Here is a 21,778-nt window from a genome sequence, read left to right as displayed (position 1 = left end):
AGCTTTACAGCGCCCCTCAGTGGCCACACCCTTTAGTGGCCACCCCCCCGTAACCACACCCATTTCCCCCAATATCCGCACCAATTAAAGACTCCTATTTTGTTAAGCCGCAAAGAAACATATTAAAAAGCATGATAAAAATAAAACTTTTATTCAAAGGTATTAAACTTGTCGGCACAATATAAGTATTCTTAACCAATAAAACAACAGAAGGTAAACAATAAATGTCAGACTAAAATAGAGTCTATAAAAATAAAGTTTCAGGTTGTCATGCCGATCCCTCTGAGCTGTGACGGCCGCACGGTGCCCTTGTTGCCATGGCGCCCTGTGCGGCCGCACGGCTCGCACACCCCTAAGGCCGACCCTGTATAAGGGGTCACTGAGGAGAAGATATGGGGGGGTCTCTGATGAGAATTATGAGGAGATATGGGGGTCACTGAGAAGAATGAGGGAGAGATATGGGGGATCACTGATGAGAATTATGTAAGGGGACACACTGGGGGGGAATGAGGAGATATGGGGGGGTCAATGAGGGAAATGAGGTAGAGAAATGGTGGGTCCCTGAGAGTCTGGTATTAGGGTACATACATGTTGGCCAATTCAGCTATCTATGTGTTATTGAGCAGATAGCTGTTTAGATATCCAATGGTTAGGAAGGAAAATTGGGCTCTTGGGGATGCCCCCGCATAGGTTCCTATCATCATGGGCGCTCGGTCTATCCCTGGAAACCTCCGATCTGTTACTTAATCTGCTCATGTATTGGCAGTAGAAGATCAATAATCATTAATCAATGGTGAACTCTCCTCTCCCCGGCAGGATTTGGCACCTATCCTGGTAGGAAACGCGGTCCTGCCCACCCGCAGATGGTCCTCTTCCCATGCCCGTCCTGCCAGCATGACGTGGACCTCGGGGAGCGGGGTCTGGGCAACCTGTTCCGGAACCTGACCCTGGAGCGGGTGGTGGAGCGCTACCGGCAGACGGTCAACATCAGCACGGCCATCATGTGCCAGTTCTGTAAACCCCCCCAGCAGGAGGCCAGCAAGGGCTGCACCGAGTGCCGGGCAAGCTTCTGCAATGAGTGCTTCAAGCTCTACCACCCATGGGGCACCCAGAAGGCCCAACACGAGCCCACGCCGCCGACCCTGAGCTTCAAACCTAAGGTGAGACCGGGAGGTTGGCGCCATAATGTCAGGCCAACGTCTGGTACATAGAGCGCCTCTGACTCCCTCTTGTCTTGTAGGGTCTGACCTGCCCCGACCACAAGGAGGAGGTCCACCTGTACTGCAAGACCTGCCAGCGCCTGGTGTGCCAAATCTGCAGAGTGCGCCGCACACACAGCGGCCACAAAATCATGCCAATCATCAGCGCCTACCAGGCCCTAAGGGTAAGACGGCTGCCGCGGCTGTGTTCAGTCACATGACCAAGAATAATATATATTCATCTAATAATAAATAGAGTGTATTCATTATAATTGAATTGTGTTCTAGGATAATATAATATAATATAAGACCATACAAAACAAAATATTAGGTCAGCGTTTATCATAAAGTAATAAGAATATAACACAATATAAAATGAACAGATATATTATTCGCAGTTTCAGGATATTAAATATTATGATGTAATATAACAAAATGTATATACCGGTAATATGATATATAAACACGGTCTGTGTGTGTTGTGTGTTTCAGGTTGATAGGATGCAAATCAATATATTATATTGCAGTGTATTTTATTCTATTTTTGTTATTTTATATCATATTATATCATCAGCCTTTTTCATTACATTTTCTTATAATATGATACAATGAATACAATATAAAAGGACCGGATACATTGTAAGTTGTGTGTCAGGATGTAATATAATATGATATATAAGGAGACTCTGTGTGTGTTGTGTTTGGGGGTGATACGATGCGATACAATATATGATATTACGGAGCCTCCGATAAGATTGTTATATGACGTTGGATTATATTGTATTATGATGTCATACAATACACGCGCCGACCAGCTACATTGTGTGTCTTCTGCTCCAGGAAAAGCTGAGTAAGAGTTTGGCCTACATCCTGGGGAGTCAGCACACCGTCCAGGGACAGATAAACGAATTGGAGGAGAGTATCAAACAGACTGAAGTGAGTACTGAAGGGGTTAATAAAACACAAACCTCCTATTGGGCGTTCTCTGTATTCTGATCCCCAAAACACCCAATGCCCCCCCCCCATATCACATGAAATAAAATCTGTTTTCATTACACACCTTAATTAATTGCTCAATAACCACCCCACAATTGCCCAATATTTACTCCACAGTTACCTCACAATTGCCCAAATATTACCTTAGAATTGCCCAATAATTACCCCACAATTACCTTAGAATTGCCCAATAATTACCTTAGAATTGCCCAATAATTACCCTACAATTGCCCAATATTTACCCCACAATTACCTTAGAATTGCCCAATAATTACCTTAGAATTGCCCAATAATTACCCTACAATTGCCCAATAATTACCACATAATTACCCAATATTTACCCCACAATTACCTCACAATTGCCCAATAATTGCCCAATATTTACCCCATAATTACACTAAAATTGTTCAATATTTACCCCACAATTGTCCAATAATTACCCCCAAATTACCCATTAATGATCCCACAATTGCCCAATAACTGACCATATCTCCCCTTACAGATGAATGGAGGGAAGGCACAGGAAGAAGCCCTGCAGCTGATCGCAGCGCTGCGCTCTGCACTGGACGATAGGCAGGCCGCGCTCACCCGGGACATAGCGGACCGCCAGCGTGAGCGGCGTTGTATCCTGGAAGCCCAGGTGTGGGAGCGGCAAACCTTGCTGGAGAATTCGGGGCTGGTATGCTACACTCAGGAGGTGCTGAAGGAGACGGAACAGCCGTGCTTTGTCCTGGCGGCAAAACAGCTGCACGAGCGGTAAGAACCGACACCCACCAGGGGGCGCCAACACATTGCAGATTTGTCAGTCTCATTTCTCAGGAAGGTCGGTTGGCAATATACGCCGCAGTGACGCTCAATGCCAGGCGGCAGCTGCTAAAGCACATAAACATTTGGGGGATCCAAAAAGAGATGAAATCTCTGTACAATCAACTTCAGATTTACCAAAATGATGTAATATGAGGGCCAACCTCATCTATCCAATCAGGCAGACGCTTGCACTACATACGTTTTGGTAGATCAGAAGTAGATTGCACAATCAGATTGTAACATGTATGGTGAGCGTTAGACTTCCTGTTACTTCTTGTCTAATGTCGCCTTCTCATTCCTCAGGATCATCCGAGCCATCGACTCTATTCAGACCTTCCGCTCGGCGGCGTGCGTCCCTCTGCCGCAATTCAAGCTGGACGTCAGTAGAGAGCTGAAGTTTCTGACCGAGCTCAACTTTGTCAGAGGTAATTCTGAACTCCACCCATCCGCTGCATGCTAAAATGACATACATTACTATTGCCTGTGAAGCCACTTTAGCATGCCTTCAGTGCACTTACTGTGAGTTACTTTGAGAGCTTCACCACCGCCACTAGATGGCACTCAGCAGTACAGGATTTCCTATGCTGGGTGAATGCAGTTCATACGGCACTACCGCCACTTGCTGGCCCTGAGGAACATAGGATTTCCTATGCTGGGTGAATGCGGTTCATACGGCACTACCGCCATTAGATGGCCCTGAGGAGCATAGGATGTCCTGTGCTCCTCAGCGCCCTCTAGTAGTGGTAGTGCCGTATGAACCGTATTCACCCAGCTGAGTGGAAGACTTATAAATCAGCCGTATGCCGTACATTATATCACAACTTCTCTTCACGTAATATAAAGAGCCCCTCCTTCTGCTCTGACTGTAATGACCCCTTCCTACACCTTGTACCATAGAACACTCCTTCCTGTACTGAAGGTTAAATCATATTTCCTCCACTCACAACTGATTTCCCCGCCTCCTCTGCACCATATTTGGGATTGATCAGCAAAATCTATTATTTTATATTTATAATGCCCTTTGATTAGGTTTTCCTTGTTAGTTGTTCTGACCTTCCATTGGAGATGATCTCCAATAGAGGCAACAATGAACGTTCTTAGTATATTTTCATTTCAGGTCAAATGTAATGTAATAAGATACCACTAGATGGAGCTGAGGAGCACAGGAAATTCATATTTATGGCCACTAGATGGCGCTGATGAGCATAGGAAATTCATATTTATGGCCACTAGATAGAGCTGAGGAGCATAGGAAATTCATATTTATGGCCACTAGATGGAGCTGAGGAGCATAGGAAATATTTATGGCCACTAGATGGAGCTGATGAGCAAAGGAAATAAATATGTATGGCCACTAGATGGCGCTGAGGAGCATAGGAAATAGTTATGGCCGCTAGATGGTGCTGAGGAGCATAGGAGATATTTGTGGCCGCTAGATGGCGCTGAGGAGCATAGGACATATTTATGGCCACTAGATAGAGCTGATGAGCAAAGGAAATAAATATTTATGGCCACTAGATAGAGCTGAGAAGCATAGGAAATATTTATGGCCTCTAGATGGCGGTGGGGAGCATAGGAAATATTTATGGTCACTAGATGGCGGTGAGGAGCATAGGAAATATTTATGGCGGTTTACACTCAGGAGGTGCTGAAGGAGACGGAACAGCCGTGCTTTGTCCTGGCGGCAAAACAGCTGCACGAGCGGTAAGAACCGACACCCACCAGGGGGCGCCAACACATTGCAGATTTGTCAGTCTCATTTCTCAGGAAGGTCGGTTGGCAATATACGCCGCAGTGACGCTCAATGCCAGGCGGCAGCTGCTAAAGCACATAAACATTTGGGGGATCCAAAAAGAGATGAAATCTCTGTACAATCAACTTCAGATTTACCAAAATGATGTAATATGAGGGCCAACCTCATCTATCCAATCAGGCAGACGCTTGCACTACATACGTTTTGGTAGATCAGAAGTAGATTGCACAATCAGATTGTAACATGTATGGTGAGCGTTAGACTTCCTGTTACTTCTTGTCTAATGTCGCCTTCTCATTCCTCAGGATCATCCGAGCCATCGACTCTATTCAGACCTTCCGCTCGGCGGCGTGCGTCCCTCTGCCGCAATTCAAGCTGGACGTCAGTAGAGAGCTGAAGTTTCTGACCGAGCTCAACTTTGTCAGAGGTAATTCTGAACTCCACCCATCCGCTGCATGCTAAAATGACATACATTACTATTGCCTGTGAAGCCACTTTAGCATGCCTTCAGTGCACTTACTGTGAGTTACTTTGAGAGCTTCACCACCGCCACTAGATGGCACTCAGCAGTACAGGATTTCCTATGCTGGGTGAATGCAGTTCATACGGCACTACCGCCACTTGCTGGCCCTGAGGAACATAGGATTTCCTATGCTGGGTGAATGCGGTTCATACGGCACTACCGCCATTAGATGGCCCTGAGGAGCATAGGATGTCCTGTGCTCCTCAGCGCCCTCTAGTAGTGGTAGTGCCGTATGAACCGTATTCACCCAGCTGAGTGGAAGACTTATAAATCAGCCGTATGCCGTACATTATATCACAACTTCTCTTCACGTAATATAAAGAGCCCCTCCTTCTGCTCTGACTGTAATGACCCCTTCCTACACCTTGTACCATAGAACACTCCTTCCTGTACTGAAGGTTAAATCATATTTCCTCCACTCACAACTGATTTCCCCGCCTCCTCTGCACCATATTTGGGATTGATCAGCAAAATCTATTATTTTATATTTATAATGCCCTTTGATTAGGTTTTCCTTGTTAGTTGTTCTGACCTTCCATTGGAGATGATCTCCAATAGAGGCAACAATGAACGTTCTTAGTATATTTTCATTTCAGGTCAAATGTAATGTAATAAGATACCACTAGATGGAGCTGAGGAGCACAGGAAATTCATATTTATGGCCACTAGATGGCGCTGATGAGCATAGGAAATTCATATTTATGGCCACTAGATAGAGCTGAGGAGCATAGGAAATTCATATTTATGGCCACTAGATGGAGCTGAGGAGCATAGGAAATATTTATGGCCACTAGATGGAGCTGATGAGCAAAGGAAATAAATATGTATGGCCACTAGATGGCGCTGAGGAGCATAGGAAATAGTTATGGCCGCTAGATGGTGCTGAGGAGCATAGGAGATATTTGTGGCCGCTAGATGGCGCTGAGGAGCATAGGACATATTTATGGCCACTAGATAGAGCTGATGAGCAAAGGAAATAAATATTTATGGCCACTAGATAGAGCTGAGAAGCATAGGAAATATTTATGGCCTCTAGATGGCGGTGGGGAGCATAGGAAATATTTATGGTCACTAGATGGCGGTGAGGAGCATAGGAAATATTTATGGCGGTGAGGAGCATAGGAAATATTTATGGCCACTAGATGGAGCTGAGGAGCATAGAAAATATTTATGGCCACTAGATGGAGCTGAGGAGCATAGAAAATATTTATGCCCACTAGATGGCGCTGAGGAGCACAGGAAATATTTATGGCCACTAGATAGAGCTGAGGAGTATAGAAAATATTTATGACCACTAGATGGCGCTGAGGAGCATAGGAAATATTTATGGCCACTAGATAGACCTGAGGAGCATAGGAAATATTTATGGCCACTAGATGGAGCTGAGGAGCATAGGAAATATTTATGGCCACTAGATAGAGCTAAGGAGCATAGAAAATATTTATGGCCACTAGATGGAGCTAAGGAGCATAGAAAATATTTATGGCCACTAGATGGAGCTGAGGAGCATAGAAAATATTTATGGCCACTAGATGGCGCTGAGAAGCACACAAAATTCATATTTCTTTCCTATGCTCCTCTGTGCCATTTAGTGGCCATAATGTGGTATTGTCCGAATAGAATACATATGAAGAACGCTCGCGTTTGCCTCTATTAGCACAGAACAAACATTCCCCGAGATTCACAGAGCTCTGCAAATTGTGTATAAATAGAATCCTTAGAATCACCTCCGGATATTAAATTCTGGGTTCACAATAGTGAGAATATCCAAGAGATCCACAAGAGAGATGAAGCAGAACAGAACTAGATCGTCAGATATGAGAGAGTCGCAGACGCCGGGTTTTATTATGAAGAGACGCAGAAGGGAGATTTGTGAATATATTGCATTTTCTATGAAGGAACAAAGCTGTACACAATGTTACAAGGGATATAAAGGATTCTCTATGGTTGAGTAGGGAGCTTCAGCCTGATAGGGTCAGATTGTGCTTTATGCATTCTATAATGTATGTCGTACATTAAAAGGTCACTCCACCAAAAAGTGAGATATCAGCCATGTTGAGTTTCTGCTTCCACCCATCATAAAGTCTCACTGGCCTGGAAGATCCAGCACAGAGAGTCTGGTGACCCTAGTACTGACAGGAGACCAAAATCCCTGAGAGAGAGAAGATGCTGGTGGGTTATTGGTCTATGGTGGAGTGGTCCTTTAAAATATACATTGCTATGACTCCTAAAGACGTGCTGCGTTCACAGTATGGCGTCCTCTAAGATTTTGAAGTGCAGACTGGAAGTCCCGTTGTCCCCTGCATGGGCTCCCATTGGCCCAGACATGGTCCATTTCAGACCTACATGTCCCTCTCTCTGTTTGTAGGCCTTTCAGTGTGACCTGCAGTCCGGGAGACAGAAGAGGCAAGTTATTCATCCGGTCTCCTCATTAGAGACTCTAACCTCCCTTTCTCCTCCCTCCCTGTCCCTACCCACTGCTAAGGGGGAACTCCACCCTCCTGTTCCAAGAGTGCCTTCACTCTGACTTACTTTTATCTTCTTCTGTGTTTAGGATAATTTTAACCTTTCCCAACGATCCATCCTCCATCTATTTTCTCTCTTCCCAATTTTCATCCTCTTTCCCCATCTTCATCCTCTCTCCTCCATCTCCATTCTTTGTCCTCCATTACCGTTCTCTCTCCTCCATCTTTATCCTCTATTCTCCATCTTCTCTCTTTCATCTGTTTCCTCTCTCCTCCATCTCCATGTTCTTTCCTACTTCTTTATTCACCATCTTCCATCTCCATCCTTTGTCCTCCAACTTCTTCCTGTAAACTCTTTTTCTGACAGCGCTGTAAATCTCCATTCCCTCATCTTCATCATCTCTGTGTTATCTTCATCTTCTGTCCTCCAACTTCATCTTCATCCAGTAGCCTCCATCTCCATCTTCTGTCTTCCAGCTTTTATTTTTATATCACTTCTACCATCCTTTGCTCCTTTTTTACAGTTCCTGTTCTCTCGCTACATCCATATCTGTTCTTCTCATCTCCCGTGGCCTCCTCTCCTCATCTCCTGGGTTCTCCTCCTCATATCCTGTGTCCTCTTTCTCTTCATCAACTTTGCCCCCCTAACCTCATCGCCTAAGTCTCCCTTGGCTTATCTCCTGTGTCCTCCTCTTCTCATCTCCTGACCCCATCTGCTCATCTTTTGTGTTCTCCTCTCTCTTCATCTCCTGTGTTCCGCTCACTTCATCCCTTATGTCCTCCTTGTCTCATCTCCAATGTTCCCCTTGGCTTATCTCGCGTGTCCTGCTCTTCTCATCTCCTGATCATCTTTTGTGTTCTCCTCTCTTCAGGTCCTGTGTTCTGCTCACCTCATCCCTTATGCCCCCTCATCTAATCTTATATGTCCTCTTCTCATCTCCTGGGTCTTCCTCCTCCTATCCTGTGTTCTCCTCTCTCTTCATCAACTCTGCCCTGCTCACCTCATCTCCTGGGTCTCTCTTGGCTTATCTCCTGTGTCCTCCTCTTCTCATCTCCTGACCCCCCCTCTCCTCATCTCTTGTGCTCTCCTCTCTCTTCATCTCCTGTGTTCCGCTCACCACATCCCTTATGTCCCCTTTGTCTCGTCTCCAATGTCCCCCTTGGCTTATCTCCTGTGTCCTCCTCTTCTCATCTCCTGCTCATCTCTTGTGTTCTCCTCGACTCTTCTCCAGAACCCTGCCCTCAATTCTTTCTTTTCCCCACTCCTTGTCTCCTGCATCTTTCTCTCCTCATCTCCCATATCACCCCGGCTTCCCAATTGACTCTCCAGGCTCCTTGGACTGACTTTCTGCCTGCATCCTTCTGCTCGTTATCTGATCTGGGATCTGCAGTAACGAGGTCTCTCTCTTTCCCTCTCTCAGCATGGATTGCTCCCTGTCTTCCCACTTTGCTCGCCCCACCTCTCCCCATCTTTTGTCTCTTACTCTTGTGTTGTCCTTCCTCTCACCTTAGCTCCAGATGCTCCTGTCATCGACACCCAGCGTACGTACGCCTATGACCAGATCTACCTGAGCTGGCGTCTCCCCCAGGACTCAGCCCCGGCCTGGCACTACACAGTGGAATATCGTAAAACAGACCCAAAACACAAGACCCTCAAGCTGTGGCAACGGCGGGAGGAGATATGGGGTCTGAGCACCATCTTAGAAGGCCCCGACATTGACAGCGTGTATGTGCTCAGAGTACGAGGCTACAATAAGGCCGGATATGGGGAATACAGCGAAGACATCTACCTGCACACTCCGCCTGCACAAGGTACACATTCTATACTCTGGCTCATCTTCTCATTGTCTGCTATAGTATGATTTCTACCAATCAGCATCCTCTGAAGAGTTAGGGGACCAACATGACGGCCATTGTTGCCACAGTCAGCAAGGAGAATCATATTAATTATGACCTGGAGTACTGCTGGTACTGCACCATCTCTGTGCTCTAGACACAGCAGTCACTAGAGGAAAACACATAAACCGCTTAGTCCTAACTGAACCCTAACCCTAATGCTGCAGCTAATCCAAACCCTAACACTAATGCTGCAGCTAACCCTAACCGAACCCTAACCCTAATGCTGCAGCTAACCCTAACCCTGCATCTTATCCTAACCAAACCCTAACCCTAATGCTGCAGCTAATCCTAACCCTAACCAAACCCTAACCCTAATGCTGCAGCTAACCCTAATCCTAACCGAACCTTAACCCTAATGCTGCAGCTAACCCTAATCCTAACCGAACCCTAACCCTAATGCTGCAGCTAACCTTGACACTAATCTTAACCCTCACACTACTACTAACCCTAATGCTAAAACTACAGCTAGCCATAATACTACTCCTAACCCTAATGTTAACCCTAACTCAAACCCTAACCCTAAAACTACTCTTAACACTAATGTTAATACTAAAGCTACTCCTAACCTTAGGAATAGGCCTAACCTAAAGCTAACCCTAATTCAGACTCTAATGCTGCTCCTTACTCTAACACTAATCCTAACTCTAACATTACTCCTAACCCTAACAGTACTAATGACCCTACAGCTAATCAACTCTTCTCCTAAACTTAATGCTACTTCTCAGCCTAATGCTACCCCTAACCCTAAATCCAACCCTAATGCTTACCCTAACCCTGATGCCACTTCTAATGATACTGATAACCATAACACTTCTCCTAACCTTAATGCTTCTCCTATCCCTAATTCTACACCTAACCTAAACCCTAATGCTACCCCTAACCCTAAATCCAACCCTAATGCTTACCCTAACCCTGATGCCACTTTTAATTCTAATGATACCGATAACCATAACACTTCTTCTAACCTTAATGCTTCTCCTATCCCTAATTCTACACCTATCCCTAATGCTACTCCCAACCTAAACCCTAATGCTACCCCTAACCCTAAATTCAACCCTAATGCTACCCCTAACCCTAAATCCAACCCTAATGCTTACCCTAACCCTGATGCCACTTTTAATTCTAATGATACTGATAACCATAACACTTCTCCTAACCTTAATGCTTCTCCTATCCCTAATTCTAATCTTATCCCTAATGCTACTCCTAACCTAAACCCCAATGCTTCCCCTAACCCTAATGTTAACTCTAACATTAATCCTAACCCTAGAAGTACTCAATCCTAATGCTACTCATAACCTTAATACTAACACAAATCCTAACACTTATACTAAACCTAACTCATACTCTATTGCTACTCTTAAACCTAATAATAACCTTAATACTAAACTTAATCTTAACACAAATGCTGAAGCTAACTCATACTCTAATGATACGCCCTAATGCTAATACTAACATTAATACTACTCCTATTGCTACTCCTAATTCATATTGCTACATCTAACCCTAATGCTAATGTTACCCATATCCTTCATGCTTACTCTAACTCTAACCCTACTGATAACCCTAACTCTAAACCTATTACTAACCCTAGGTTTAACCCTAACCCTAATGATAATCCTAACGCTACCCCTAACTCTGAACCTAATGCTAACTCTAATACTAACCCTAGGTTTAACTCTAACCCTAATGATAATCCTAACTCTAATCTTAACTCGGAACCTATTGCTAACCCTAAACAAACCCTAGTTATAACTCCAACCCTAATGATAACCTAACTTTGAGCCTAATTCTACCACTAATACTAACCCTAGGTTTACCTAAAACCTTAACTCTAACCCTAATGATAACCCTAACTCTAAACCTAATGCTAACCTTAATACCATCCCTAGGTTTACCTAAAAACTTAATTCTAACCCTAATGATAATCCTAACTCTAACCTTAACTCTGAACCTAATGCTAACCCTAATACTAACCCTAGGTTTGACTCTAACCCTAATGATACCCTACTCTAACCATAACTCTAAACCTACCCTTACTCTAACCCTAACGCTAAACCTAATGCTAACTGTAATACTAACCCTGGGTTTAACTCTAACCCTAACTCTAACCCTAACTCCGAACCTAATGATAACCTCAACTCCAAACTATTGTGAACCATAGGTTTAACTCTAAACCTGAACCTAATGCTATCCCTAATGATAATCCTAACTCTAACCCTAACTCTGAACCTAATGCTAACCGTAATACTAACGGTTTAACTCTAACCCTAATGATAACCCTTACTCTGACCCTGACTCTAAACCTACCCTTACTCTAACCCTAACTCTGAACCTAATGCTAACCGTAATACTAACCCTAGGTTTAAATCTCACTCTCTCTAACCCTAATAATAACAACCCTAACTCTAAACCTAATGCTAACTGTAATACTAACCCTGGGTTTAACTCTAACCCTAATGATGACCTTACTCTAACCCTAACTCCGAGCCTAATGATAACCCTAACTCAACCTATTGTGAACTCTAGGTTTAACTCTAAACCTGAACCTAATGCTATCCCTAATTCTAACCCTAGGTTTAACTCTAAACCTAATTCTAACCCTAATGATATTAATTCTACCTCTAACCATTAAAAAACACACTTTAATTTTGCCTTCCCCAATGCTTTTCCCCAAATATCAGCAAAGCAAAATGCATTCATTTGGCTCCTCCCCCTTTCAGGGGTCAGCAGGTCACAGAGCATTGTTGTTGCATATAGGTCATCGTACGAGTCCACGTCTGAGAAGGTAGATTAGTAGACGAGGGTCTGTTGTTCGGCGTGCTGGGAACGTTGGATCTGATGTCCGGCTCACAGATGATCTCTCAGTATACAGTATATAATCCTATCGATGTTTGTTCATGATATATATACATCTCACTCTGATGTCTATAGAGTGGAATTCTTTAGAAACACAGAGGGAACAAAAATGTTCAAACTCAGTTCCTGCTTCCTCCTTCTGCACAATGGTTGAGCCTTGCTGACACGAGACAAGGTGTGTCTGGTGGAAAACAAGACTATGTGCAGTTGCTAATGACGTGAAACACCCACAATGCAGAGACCATGTGACAATAAAATAGAACAGTTGGGACACAACAGACTTTTTTTTTATAGTAACAGAAAGAAATGGATTTACCCGGAATAGTAATGTGATTTGGTAATGCTGATGTGAACTCTACCAATTCATGTGATGTGAACTGTAATGACAGGTCCTCTTTAAAGCATCCTATATTGGGCACCAATATACCAAAAATGGAGGATGAATTGGAGGCCGCTGGCTCCTCAACACTCTTCTCTCTCTCAACACTCTTCTCTCTCTCCGCAGTGCTGAACTTCTTCCTGGACAGCAGCTGTGGCTTCCCACGGGACCGCCTGGTGGTCAGCAAGGACCGGCGAGCGGTGCGCAGCGTCCCAGGGGTCCCCATGCTGTTCGCCGCCGAGCGCCTGATGACCAGCTGTCACGTCTCCATGGAGCTGGTGCTCGGGGATGTCGCCATCACTCAGGGCCGCTACTACTGGGAGTGCACGGTGGACCCCAGCTCCTACGTGGTGAAAGTGGGCGTTGGCCAGGAGAGCAAACTGCAGGAGTTGTTCCAGATGCCGCAGGATGTGGTGAGCCCAAGGTGAGAGCGCGCAACCGGCCGCCATCGTCAGAAGGTCAATGTAAGGGCCAGACCGGTCAGAGAGCAGAACATTCCCATAGCAACCAGTCAGATTCCACCTTTTGGAAGAGAGGCAAGGAATCTGATGAGCCGCCACGGGCAATATTTCTGCTTGAAGGGGCACTTCACCCAGGACTGGCGTATGGGGGTTTCTAGAGGGTTAAAAACCCTGATAGTTTCTTCTTAATCCTGAGGACTGTTGTGCTGAGTACCAAAGTATGCACACCTGCTGTGCCCATTATTAGGGGTTCCTACCTTCCTTGCACTGATTTCCTGGGTCTGTACACCTGCTGTGCCCATTATTAGGGGTTCCTACCTTCCTTGCACTGATTTCCTGGGTCTGTACACCTGCTGTGCCCATTATGAGGAGCTCCCACCATCCCTGTGCTGAGTTCCTGGGTCTGTACACCTGCTGTGCCCATTATGAGGGGTTCCCACCATCCCTGTGCTGAGTTCCTGGGTCTGTACACCTGCTGTGCCCATTATGAGGGGCTCCTACTGCCTGACCGTTTGAGAGCTGGAGTCCCTGAAGTTGGCAGGAGGTGACTCCCATTGTCCTGAGTGGGACCATCTTCTCAACCTTCATGGCTTGTACTAGTCAGTGTGGTCATGTGATCTGTATAGACCATATATTGACCAGCATGTCATGGTGTATAGGTGACCCTTCTGTCGTGGTGTATAGGTGACCTGTGTGTCATGGTGTATAGGTGACCTGTGTGTCGTGGTGTATAGGTGACCTGTGTGTCATGGTGTATAGGTGACCCGTGTGTCATGGTGTATAGGTGACCTGTGTGTCATGGTGTATAGGTGACCCGTGTGTCATGGTGTACAGGTGACCTGTGTGTGAAGGTGTATAGGTGAGAACACTGAACATTATTCTCTCTCTCTTCACCCTGCAGCCGCTATGACCCGGACAGTGGACACGACTCGGGAGCAGAAGATGCCGCAATGGATGTGTCTCCATCCTTCTGTTTCCTGACCATTGGCATGGGCAAGATTCTTCAGCCACACGGCTCTCCGCCCACCTCCCGGGACCCCACAGGGTGCACCATGCCCCTCCCCCCACGTCTGGGCGTCTGCCTTGACTATGAGAAAGGCCGCGTGGGCTTCTTTGACGCCGTGTCCCACCGTGGCCTGTGGGAGGGCAGTGTGGACTGTTCGGGCCCCGTGTGCCCAGCGTTCTGCTTTATTGGCGGCGGGGCCCTTCAGCTGCAGGAACTGGTCTTCATTAAACACGAGCGCAAGGTGACGATAAGCGGCTTCAGCAAAGCGGAGTGACTCTATAGACTCGCGTGGAGGGAGGCCAAGTCACTGAGTGCCCTCTGGGGGGGGCAACCTGCAGCCCTTTGTGCCCATCAAACATAGCGCGAGACATGGCCGCCAGGGCGCCCGAGCGCCAACACACCGGGGTGCATTCTGCGGTCTCGTGTTCAAGATCGGAAGGAAGCTAAGACAGATGGACTAGGAAGGGTTCAATGTGCGACACATTGCATTATGGGAAACCGTACATTCATCCTCCTGACTCTCCGGCCCTCCCGGGCCCGTGTCTTTATTTAACTGTCCTTATGTCTCCCTGGATCTGGGCTGGACCCACTGTGACCCCCCCTGACCCCCAGTAACAGGGTTACGCCCCGCCCCCTTCCCAGTCTGAACGCAAACCTTCATCGTCACCTATTTGTATGCACTTTTTAGTTGAGATGAAACTTTTTTCTAGGGAAAAGTCTTCCCCTTTATATGTGTATGTGACCGGCACAGGATCAACATGACACGCATGCCCACACACTCACTCACACACACACACATGCATGCATGCAGACCACTAGCCCCGCCTGTGGCACCCTCGGCCGCTCCTCAGCGTTATGCATGTTCCCGTGTATGGAGGGAATAATGAATCATGCATCTCTGCTTTCATCCTTCATGCCGACCACGGAGTCCACCGGTGGAGGAGCGTGCCAACATTGCATTGCTGGGCTGCCAGTAACTCCACCCCAGAGGGTACGAGGTGGCTGAGATCTTTGGGGGCGGGGCTCCATTCCATTCATCACAAATTATTCACACAAGTAATAGGTAGTACGTTGCAGATGGTGATGGCTCTGTGTTGTAGATGAACAGATGATAATAAAGATGAATGTGGAGGATCTGCACCCGAGTTCTTTGTTTTGCTCTATCTCTGTATTTAGATTGAAGCGGCTCCAGCATCCTGTAGGGGGCAGTACAACTCAAGAGGTGCTTGTTCTGGGACAAGGGGAGGGAAGCAACAAAGACTGCAGCAGCAGCGGATCAGCAATGGAAGGATCAGTCAAGGGGTCAGCTCACAAATGAAACCGGGGATCAGAATCATTGTCATCACTATCATGTGACACGACTCGCAATGTCCACCAGAGGGCAGCAAATCCTCAAACAAAACATAATACAAAGGCAAAGCAGCAAAAAAATGAGATAGAGAGAGGATAGATAGATAGATAAATGATAGATAGATGATAGATAGATAGATAGATAGATAGATAGATAGATAGATAGATAGATAGATAGATAGATAGATAGATAGATAGATAAATAGATAAATAGACAGATAATAGATAGAGAGATAGTAGATAGATAGATAGATAGATAGATAGATAGATAGATAGATAGATAGATAGATAAATAGATAAATAGACAGATAATAGATAGAGAGATAGATAAATGATAGATAGATAGATAGATAGATAGATAATAGATAGGGAGATAGATAATATATATATATATATTATCTATCTCCCTATCTATTATCTATATCTATATATATATATATTATCTATCTCCCTATCTATTATCTATATCTATATATATATATATAGATATAGATAATAGATAGATATAGATAATAGATAGATAAATGATAGATAGATTGATAGATAGATAGATAAATGATAGATAGATAGATAATAGATAGATAGATAGATACATAGATACATAGATAGATAGATCATAGATATATCTGTATCATGTGACATGGTTGGAATGTATCCGTGTACACTGTAAGGTTTCATCACGTCGTAGATTACTATATAACTTTGATTGATTGTTTCCTGTTGGATGGGAGTTTAGTGGCACCTAAATAACCTTTATATAACCTAACCTCCCGCACTGCGGTTATACACACACACGGTTATACAAGCTTCATCCTGCCGGCCAAGTCTCTGCTACTGTGTAATATCCAACCTTCTATCTTCCCCCGGTGACCCCATCCATGATGCTGGCCTAGGGGTAAAGGGATTTGATAGATATTTTCCTTGTAATGAGACTCTGTCCTCAGGAGCTTACAGTCTAGGAGTATAATGAGACCCTGTCCCCAGGAGCTTACAGTCTAGGGGTATAATGAGACCCTGTCCCCAGGGGCTTACGCTCTAGGGTAGGGCTACCCCTGATAATACTGTATTGAGGAGCACCCCTCTTTGAATGAGGATATCCTGTCCCCAGGCGCCTCGTACTGATTCCAGGTCTGCGTTGTTCTCTATGATGAGCGGCGTCTCCCCAGGGTGGTAATTTTGCGTTCGGCGTTATTTGCATTTATAGCGGATATAAAATGGCAAATTATATGCAAATATATTTCCAAATAGAGCTTTAAGTTTCGGTTTCCTGGTTTGCGCTGGCTTACACCCGTCACATGGAGGAACATCGTAAATTCCGATGACAAATAGAAGACAAATAGAAGGAATTACAGTGACAGGTAGAGCGTTGTATTAACCCCTGGGCTACCACAGGGCAGCTAATCCCAAAGCAGCGTTCGGCAGTCTGAAGTAGTCAGATGAATAAATAGTGAGTTGTGTTTGGTTGCTACGGGTTACAGTTGTGTTATACATAGGGATGCACCGATACCATTTTTTCCAGACCAAATATCGATACTTTTCCTCAAGTACTCGCCGATACCAATTACCGATACCTTTTATTTAGTGTCATGTGACAGGTTTTCTAAAACAATGCAGACGAACGATTTTAGGACAGTGATGGAGTGCCAGGGCCCAGTGACAGATGTGACCGCTGCGACCCTGGTAGTTCTGCCACTGGCTTCCAGCTGTAGAGGGACTACAAATCACAGCAAAACATGTGCCCTAACCTGCTAATCCACCAACTTGCCGAAAGCTCGGACCAGCTCTGCCTGTGGCTCCGGAATATATCGGACAAAGCAGCCCGAACTCCAGCGACCAAGGAACAATGCACAATACAACCAGCTATGGAGGACTACAAATCTCAGCAATACATTATACAGGAATACAGAATACCACCAGCTAGGGAGGACTACACATCCCAGTAATACATTATATAGCAATGCAGAATAATATGAAGCTAGATACTCTGTGTTGTTCTCCAGGGCCATGTGCGGTCTCACAGGTCTGTGTGCGGTCTCACCAGGGCTGTGCAGACTCACCAGGGCTGTATGTGGTCTCACCAGGGCTGTGTGTGGTCTCTGCTGTGTGCGGTCTCACGAGGACTGTGTGGTCTCACCAGGGCTGTATGCAGTTTCTCACCAGGGCTGTGCAGTTTTACCAGGGCTGTGTGCGGTCTTATCAGGGCTGTATGCAGCGTCTCACCAGGGCTGTGTGCAGCATCTCACTAGGACTGTGTGCAGTCTCGCCAGGGCTGTGCGGTCTCACCAGGGCTGTGCATGGTCTCAGGCTGTGTGCGGTCTCTCCAGGGCTGTATGCAGTCTCACCAGGGCTGTGCATTGTCTCAGAAGGCGGTGTGTGGTCTCACCAGGACTGTGTGGTCTCAACAGGACTGTCTGCAGACTCACCAGGGTTGTGCGGTCTCACCAGGACTGTCTGCAGACTCACCAGGGCTGTGCGGTCTCACCAGGGCTGTGCATGGTCTCAGGCTGTGTGCGGTCTCTCCAGGGCTGTATGCAGTCTCACCAGGGCTGTGCATTGTCTCAGGAGGCTGTGTGTTGTCTCACCAGGACTGTCTGCAGACTCACCAGGGCTGTATGTGGTCTCACCAGGGCTGTGTGTGGTCTCACCAGGGCTGTATGCAGTGTCTCACCAGGGCTGTAAGTGGTCTCACCAGAGCTGAGTGTGGTCTCACTAGGGCTGTATGCAGTGTCTCACCAGGGCTGTACGTGGTCTCACCAGGGCTGTAAGTGGTCTCACCAGAGCTGAGTGTGGTCTCACTAGGGCTGTATGCAGTGTCTCACCAGGGCTGTACGTGGTCTCACCAGGGCTGTAAGTGGTCTCACCAGAGCTGAGTGTGGTCTCACTAGGGCTGTATGCAGTGTCTCACCAGGGCAGTGCAGTTTTACCAGGGCTGTGTGCGGTCTTATCAGGGCTGTATGCAGCGTCTCACCAGGGCTGTATGCAGTGTCTCACCAGAGCTGAGTGTGGTCTCACCAGGGCTGTATGCAGTGTCTCACCAGGGCAGTGCAGTTTTACCAGGGCTGTGTGCAGTCTTATCAGGGCTGTATGCGGTGTCTCACCAGGGCTGTAAGTGGTCTCACCAGGGCTGTAAGTGGTCTCACCAGGGCTGTATGCAGTGTCTCACCAGGGCTGTGCAGTTTTACCAGGGCTGTGTGGTCTCACTAGGGCTGTGTGCGGTCTTATCAGGGCTGTATGCGGCGTCTCACCAGGGCTGTGCATTGTCTCAGGCTGTGCATTGTCTCACCAGGACTGTGCGGTCTTATCAGGGCTGTATGCAGTCTCACCAGGGCTGTGCATGGTCTCAGGCGGTGCATAGTCTCACCAGGTCTGTGTGGTCTCACCAGGACTGAGTGGTCTCACCAGGACGGTATGCAGTCTCACCAGAGCTGTGCATTGTCTCAGGAGGCTATGTGTGGTGTAAAATTTAAAGCGCTTGAATTGGCGCTCAGTGCTCCTGAAAATGCCCAATATCGCCACTGATACCGTTACTGGTATTGGTGCATCCCTAGGTACACCTAGTATAGGTGGGGGGCGGTGGAGGCGGGAAGAAGAAAGTCAATTACAGGTTTGCAGCACCTCACGGCTGACAGAGCAAATACAGTACACGCTGACCGCAGGCCGAGACATGTGACGCCATCCGGCGCACCGTGCCGCCACTCTAGAAACCCCTCAACCACTCACTTTTGCAGCTTTAGTAACCCTGCAACTTCCGCACTGATAATATTGTCCTGAGGAGCGCTCCTACTTGTAGGCCCAGCACTGATAATACTGTCCTGAGGAGTGCTACTCCTTGTAGGCCCAGCACTGATAATACTGTCCTGAGGAGTTGCATCCCTAGGTACACCTAGTATAGGTGGGGGGCGGTGGAGGCGGGAAGAAGAAAGTCAATTACAGGTTTGCAGCACCTCACGGCTGACAGAGCAAATACAGTACACGCTGACCGCAGGCCGAGACATGTGACGCCATCCGGCGCACCGTGCCGCCACTCTAGAAACCCCTCAACCACTCACTTTTGCAGCTTTAGTAACCCTGCAACTTCCGCACTGATAATATTGTCCTGAGGAGCGCTCCTACTTGTAGGCCCAGCACTGATAATACTGTCCTGAGGAGTGCTACTCCTTGTAGGCCCAGCACTGATAATACTGTCCTGAGGAGCGCTACTCCTTGTAGGCCCAGCACTGATAATACTGTCCTGAGGAGCGCTACTCCTTGTAGACCCAGCACTGATAATACTGTCCTGAGGAGCGCTACTCCTTGTAGGCCCAGCACTGATAATACTGTCCTGAGGAGTGCTCCTCCTTGTAGGCCCAGCACTGATATTACTGTCCTGAGGAGTGCTACTCCTTGTAGGCCCAGCATAGATAATAGTGTCCTGCGGAGCGCTCCTCCTTGTAGGCTCACGCACAGACTTCACCTGTCTTCTACTACAAGTACTAGTACTGGCCACACCCCTCCTATAATACTACAAGTACTGACCGCACGTCTCCTATAATACCATGAGTACTAGTACTGACTGCACGTCTCCTATAATACTACAAGTACTGACCGCACGTCTCCTATAATACCACGAGTACTAGTACTGACTGCACGTCTCCTATAAAACTACGACTACTGACCGCACCCCTCCTATAATACCACGAGTACTAGTACTGACCGCACGTCTCCTATAATACCACGAGTACTGACCGCACCCCTCCTATAATACTACGAGTACTGACCGCACATCTCCTATTATACTACAAGTACTAGTACTGGCCACACCCCTCCTATAATACCACGAGTACTAGTACTGACCGCACGTCTCCTATAATACCACGAGTACTAGTACTGACTGCACGTCTCCTATAAAACTACGACTACTGACCGCACCCCTCCTATAATACCACGAGTACTAGTACTGACCGCACGTCTCCTATAATACCACGAGTACTGACTGCACCCCTCCTATAATACCACGAGGACTGACCGCACCCCTCCTATAATAATATGAGTACTAGTACTGACCGCACCCCTCCTATAATACCATGAGTACTGACCGCACCCCTCCTATAATACCATGAGTACTAGTACCAACCGCACGTCTCATATAAAACTACGACTACTGACCGCATCCCTCCTATAATACTACGAGTACTGACCGCACATCTACTATTATACTACAAGTACTAGTACTGGCCACAAGCCCTCCTATAATACCACGAGTACTAGTACTGACTGCACGTCTCCTATAATACTACAAGTACTAGTACTGGCCACACCCCTCCTATAATACCACAAGTACTGACCGCACCCCTCCTATAATACCACGAGTACTGACCACACCCCTCCTATAATACTATGAGTACTAGTACTGACAGCACCCCTCCTATAATACTGTGAGTACTAGTACTGGCCACACCCCTCCTATAATACTATGAGTACTAGTACTGACAGCACCCCTCCTATAATACTGTGAGTACTAGTACTGGCCACACCCCTCCTATAATACTATGAGTACTAGTATTGGCCACACCCCTCCAATAATACAACGGGTACTAGTATTGGCCACACCCCTCCTATAATACTACGAGTACTAGTATTGGCCACACCCCTCCTATAATACTACGAGTACTAGTACTGGCCGCACCCCTCCTATAATACTACCTTGTGCTGGCCAGTTAGGGTTGCCACCTTTTCTTCAAGTGGAACCCGAACACTCTATTATATATATATATTTCCTGACACCGTACATGGCAGCATACAATGGGTATGGCTCCGCCCCCAGCCCAATCACAGGACCAGTTATACTATAAATTAAAGCCCGCCTCCCAAGGCCACCATTCTTTTTTCTGTCCTCACTGCTCAAGCCGGTTATACTAAGAATAGGTTGAAATTTTTTCCCCTCACCTTGCTGGTTTCTTCTGGCCCTCCGCACAGGTTCAGCCTCTCCTGTTGCGAAGTTCCCTTTGTTCAGGTGGCTAAATGCAGTCTGATAATGGAAGCCTCCCCCATAGCCTTGGAGTTGGGGTGCAGGAAATGGTCTCTTGGGGTCTCTTCATGTTC

The 21,778-nt window shown here is 46.6% G+C and overlaps 1 protein-coding gene across 3 annotated transcripts in view; it reads left to right on the top strand.

Moving 5' to 3' along the window:
• Window positions 1-15,481, top strand: part of TRIM46 (tripartite motif containing 46) — a 20,015-nt gene extending 4,534 nt beyond the window's left edge. For 2 of the 3 annotated variants that reach the window (XM_018565873.1, XM_018565874.1), the window contains exons 3-10: window positions 817-1,160; window positions 1,241-1,384; window positions 2,040-2,135; window positions 2,698-2,951; window positions 3,306-3,427; window positions 9,256-9,555; window positions 13,007-13,304; window positions 14,243-15,481. In XM_018565873.1, coding sequence (XP_018421375.1) covers window positions 817-1,160; window positions 1,241-1,384; window positions 2,040-2,135; window positions 2,698-2,951; window positions 3,306-3,427; window positions 9,256-9,555; window positions 13,007-13,304; window positions 14,243-14,621 — 1,937 coding nt within the window. In that variant the 3' untranslated portion in view covers window positions 14,622-15,481. The remainder of the gene's footprint in view (window positions 1-816; window positions 1,161-1,240; window positions 1,385-2,039; window positions 2,136-2,697; window positions 2,952-3,305; window positions 3,428-9,255; window positions 9,556-13,006; window positions 13,305-14,242) is intronic. The other variant, XM_018565875.1, reaches the window with a different exon arrangement.
• The last annotated feature ends 6,297 nt before the right edge of the window (window positions 15,482-21,778 follow it).

The sequence above is a fragment of the Nanorana parkeri genome, unplaced genomic scaffold (assembly GCF_000935625.1).
Source record: "Nanorana parkeri isolate BGI_ZX_2015 unplaced genomic scaffold, ASM93562v1 scaffold897, whole genome shotgun sequence".
NCBI classification, from domain to species: domain Eukaryota; kingdom Metazoa; phylum Chordata; class Amphibia; order Anura; family Dicroglossidae; genus Nanorana; species Nanorana parkeri.
This window is presented reverse-complemented; position numbering and strand designations above follow the sequence as displayed.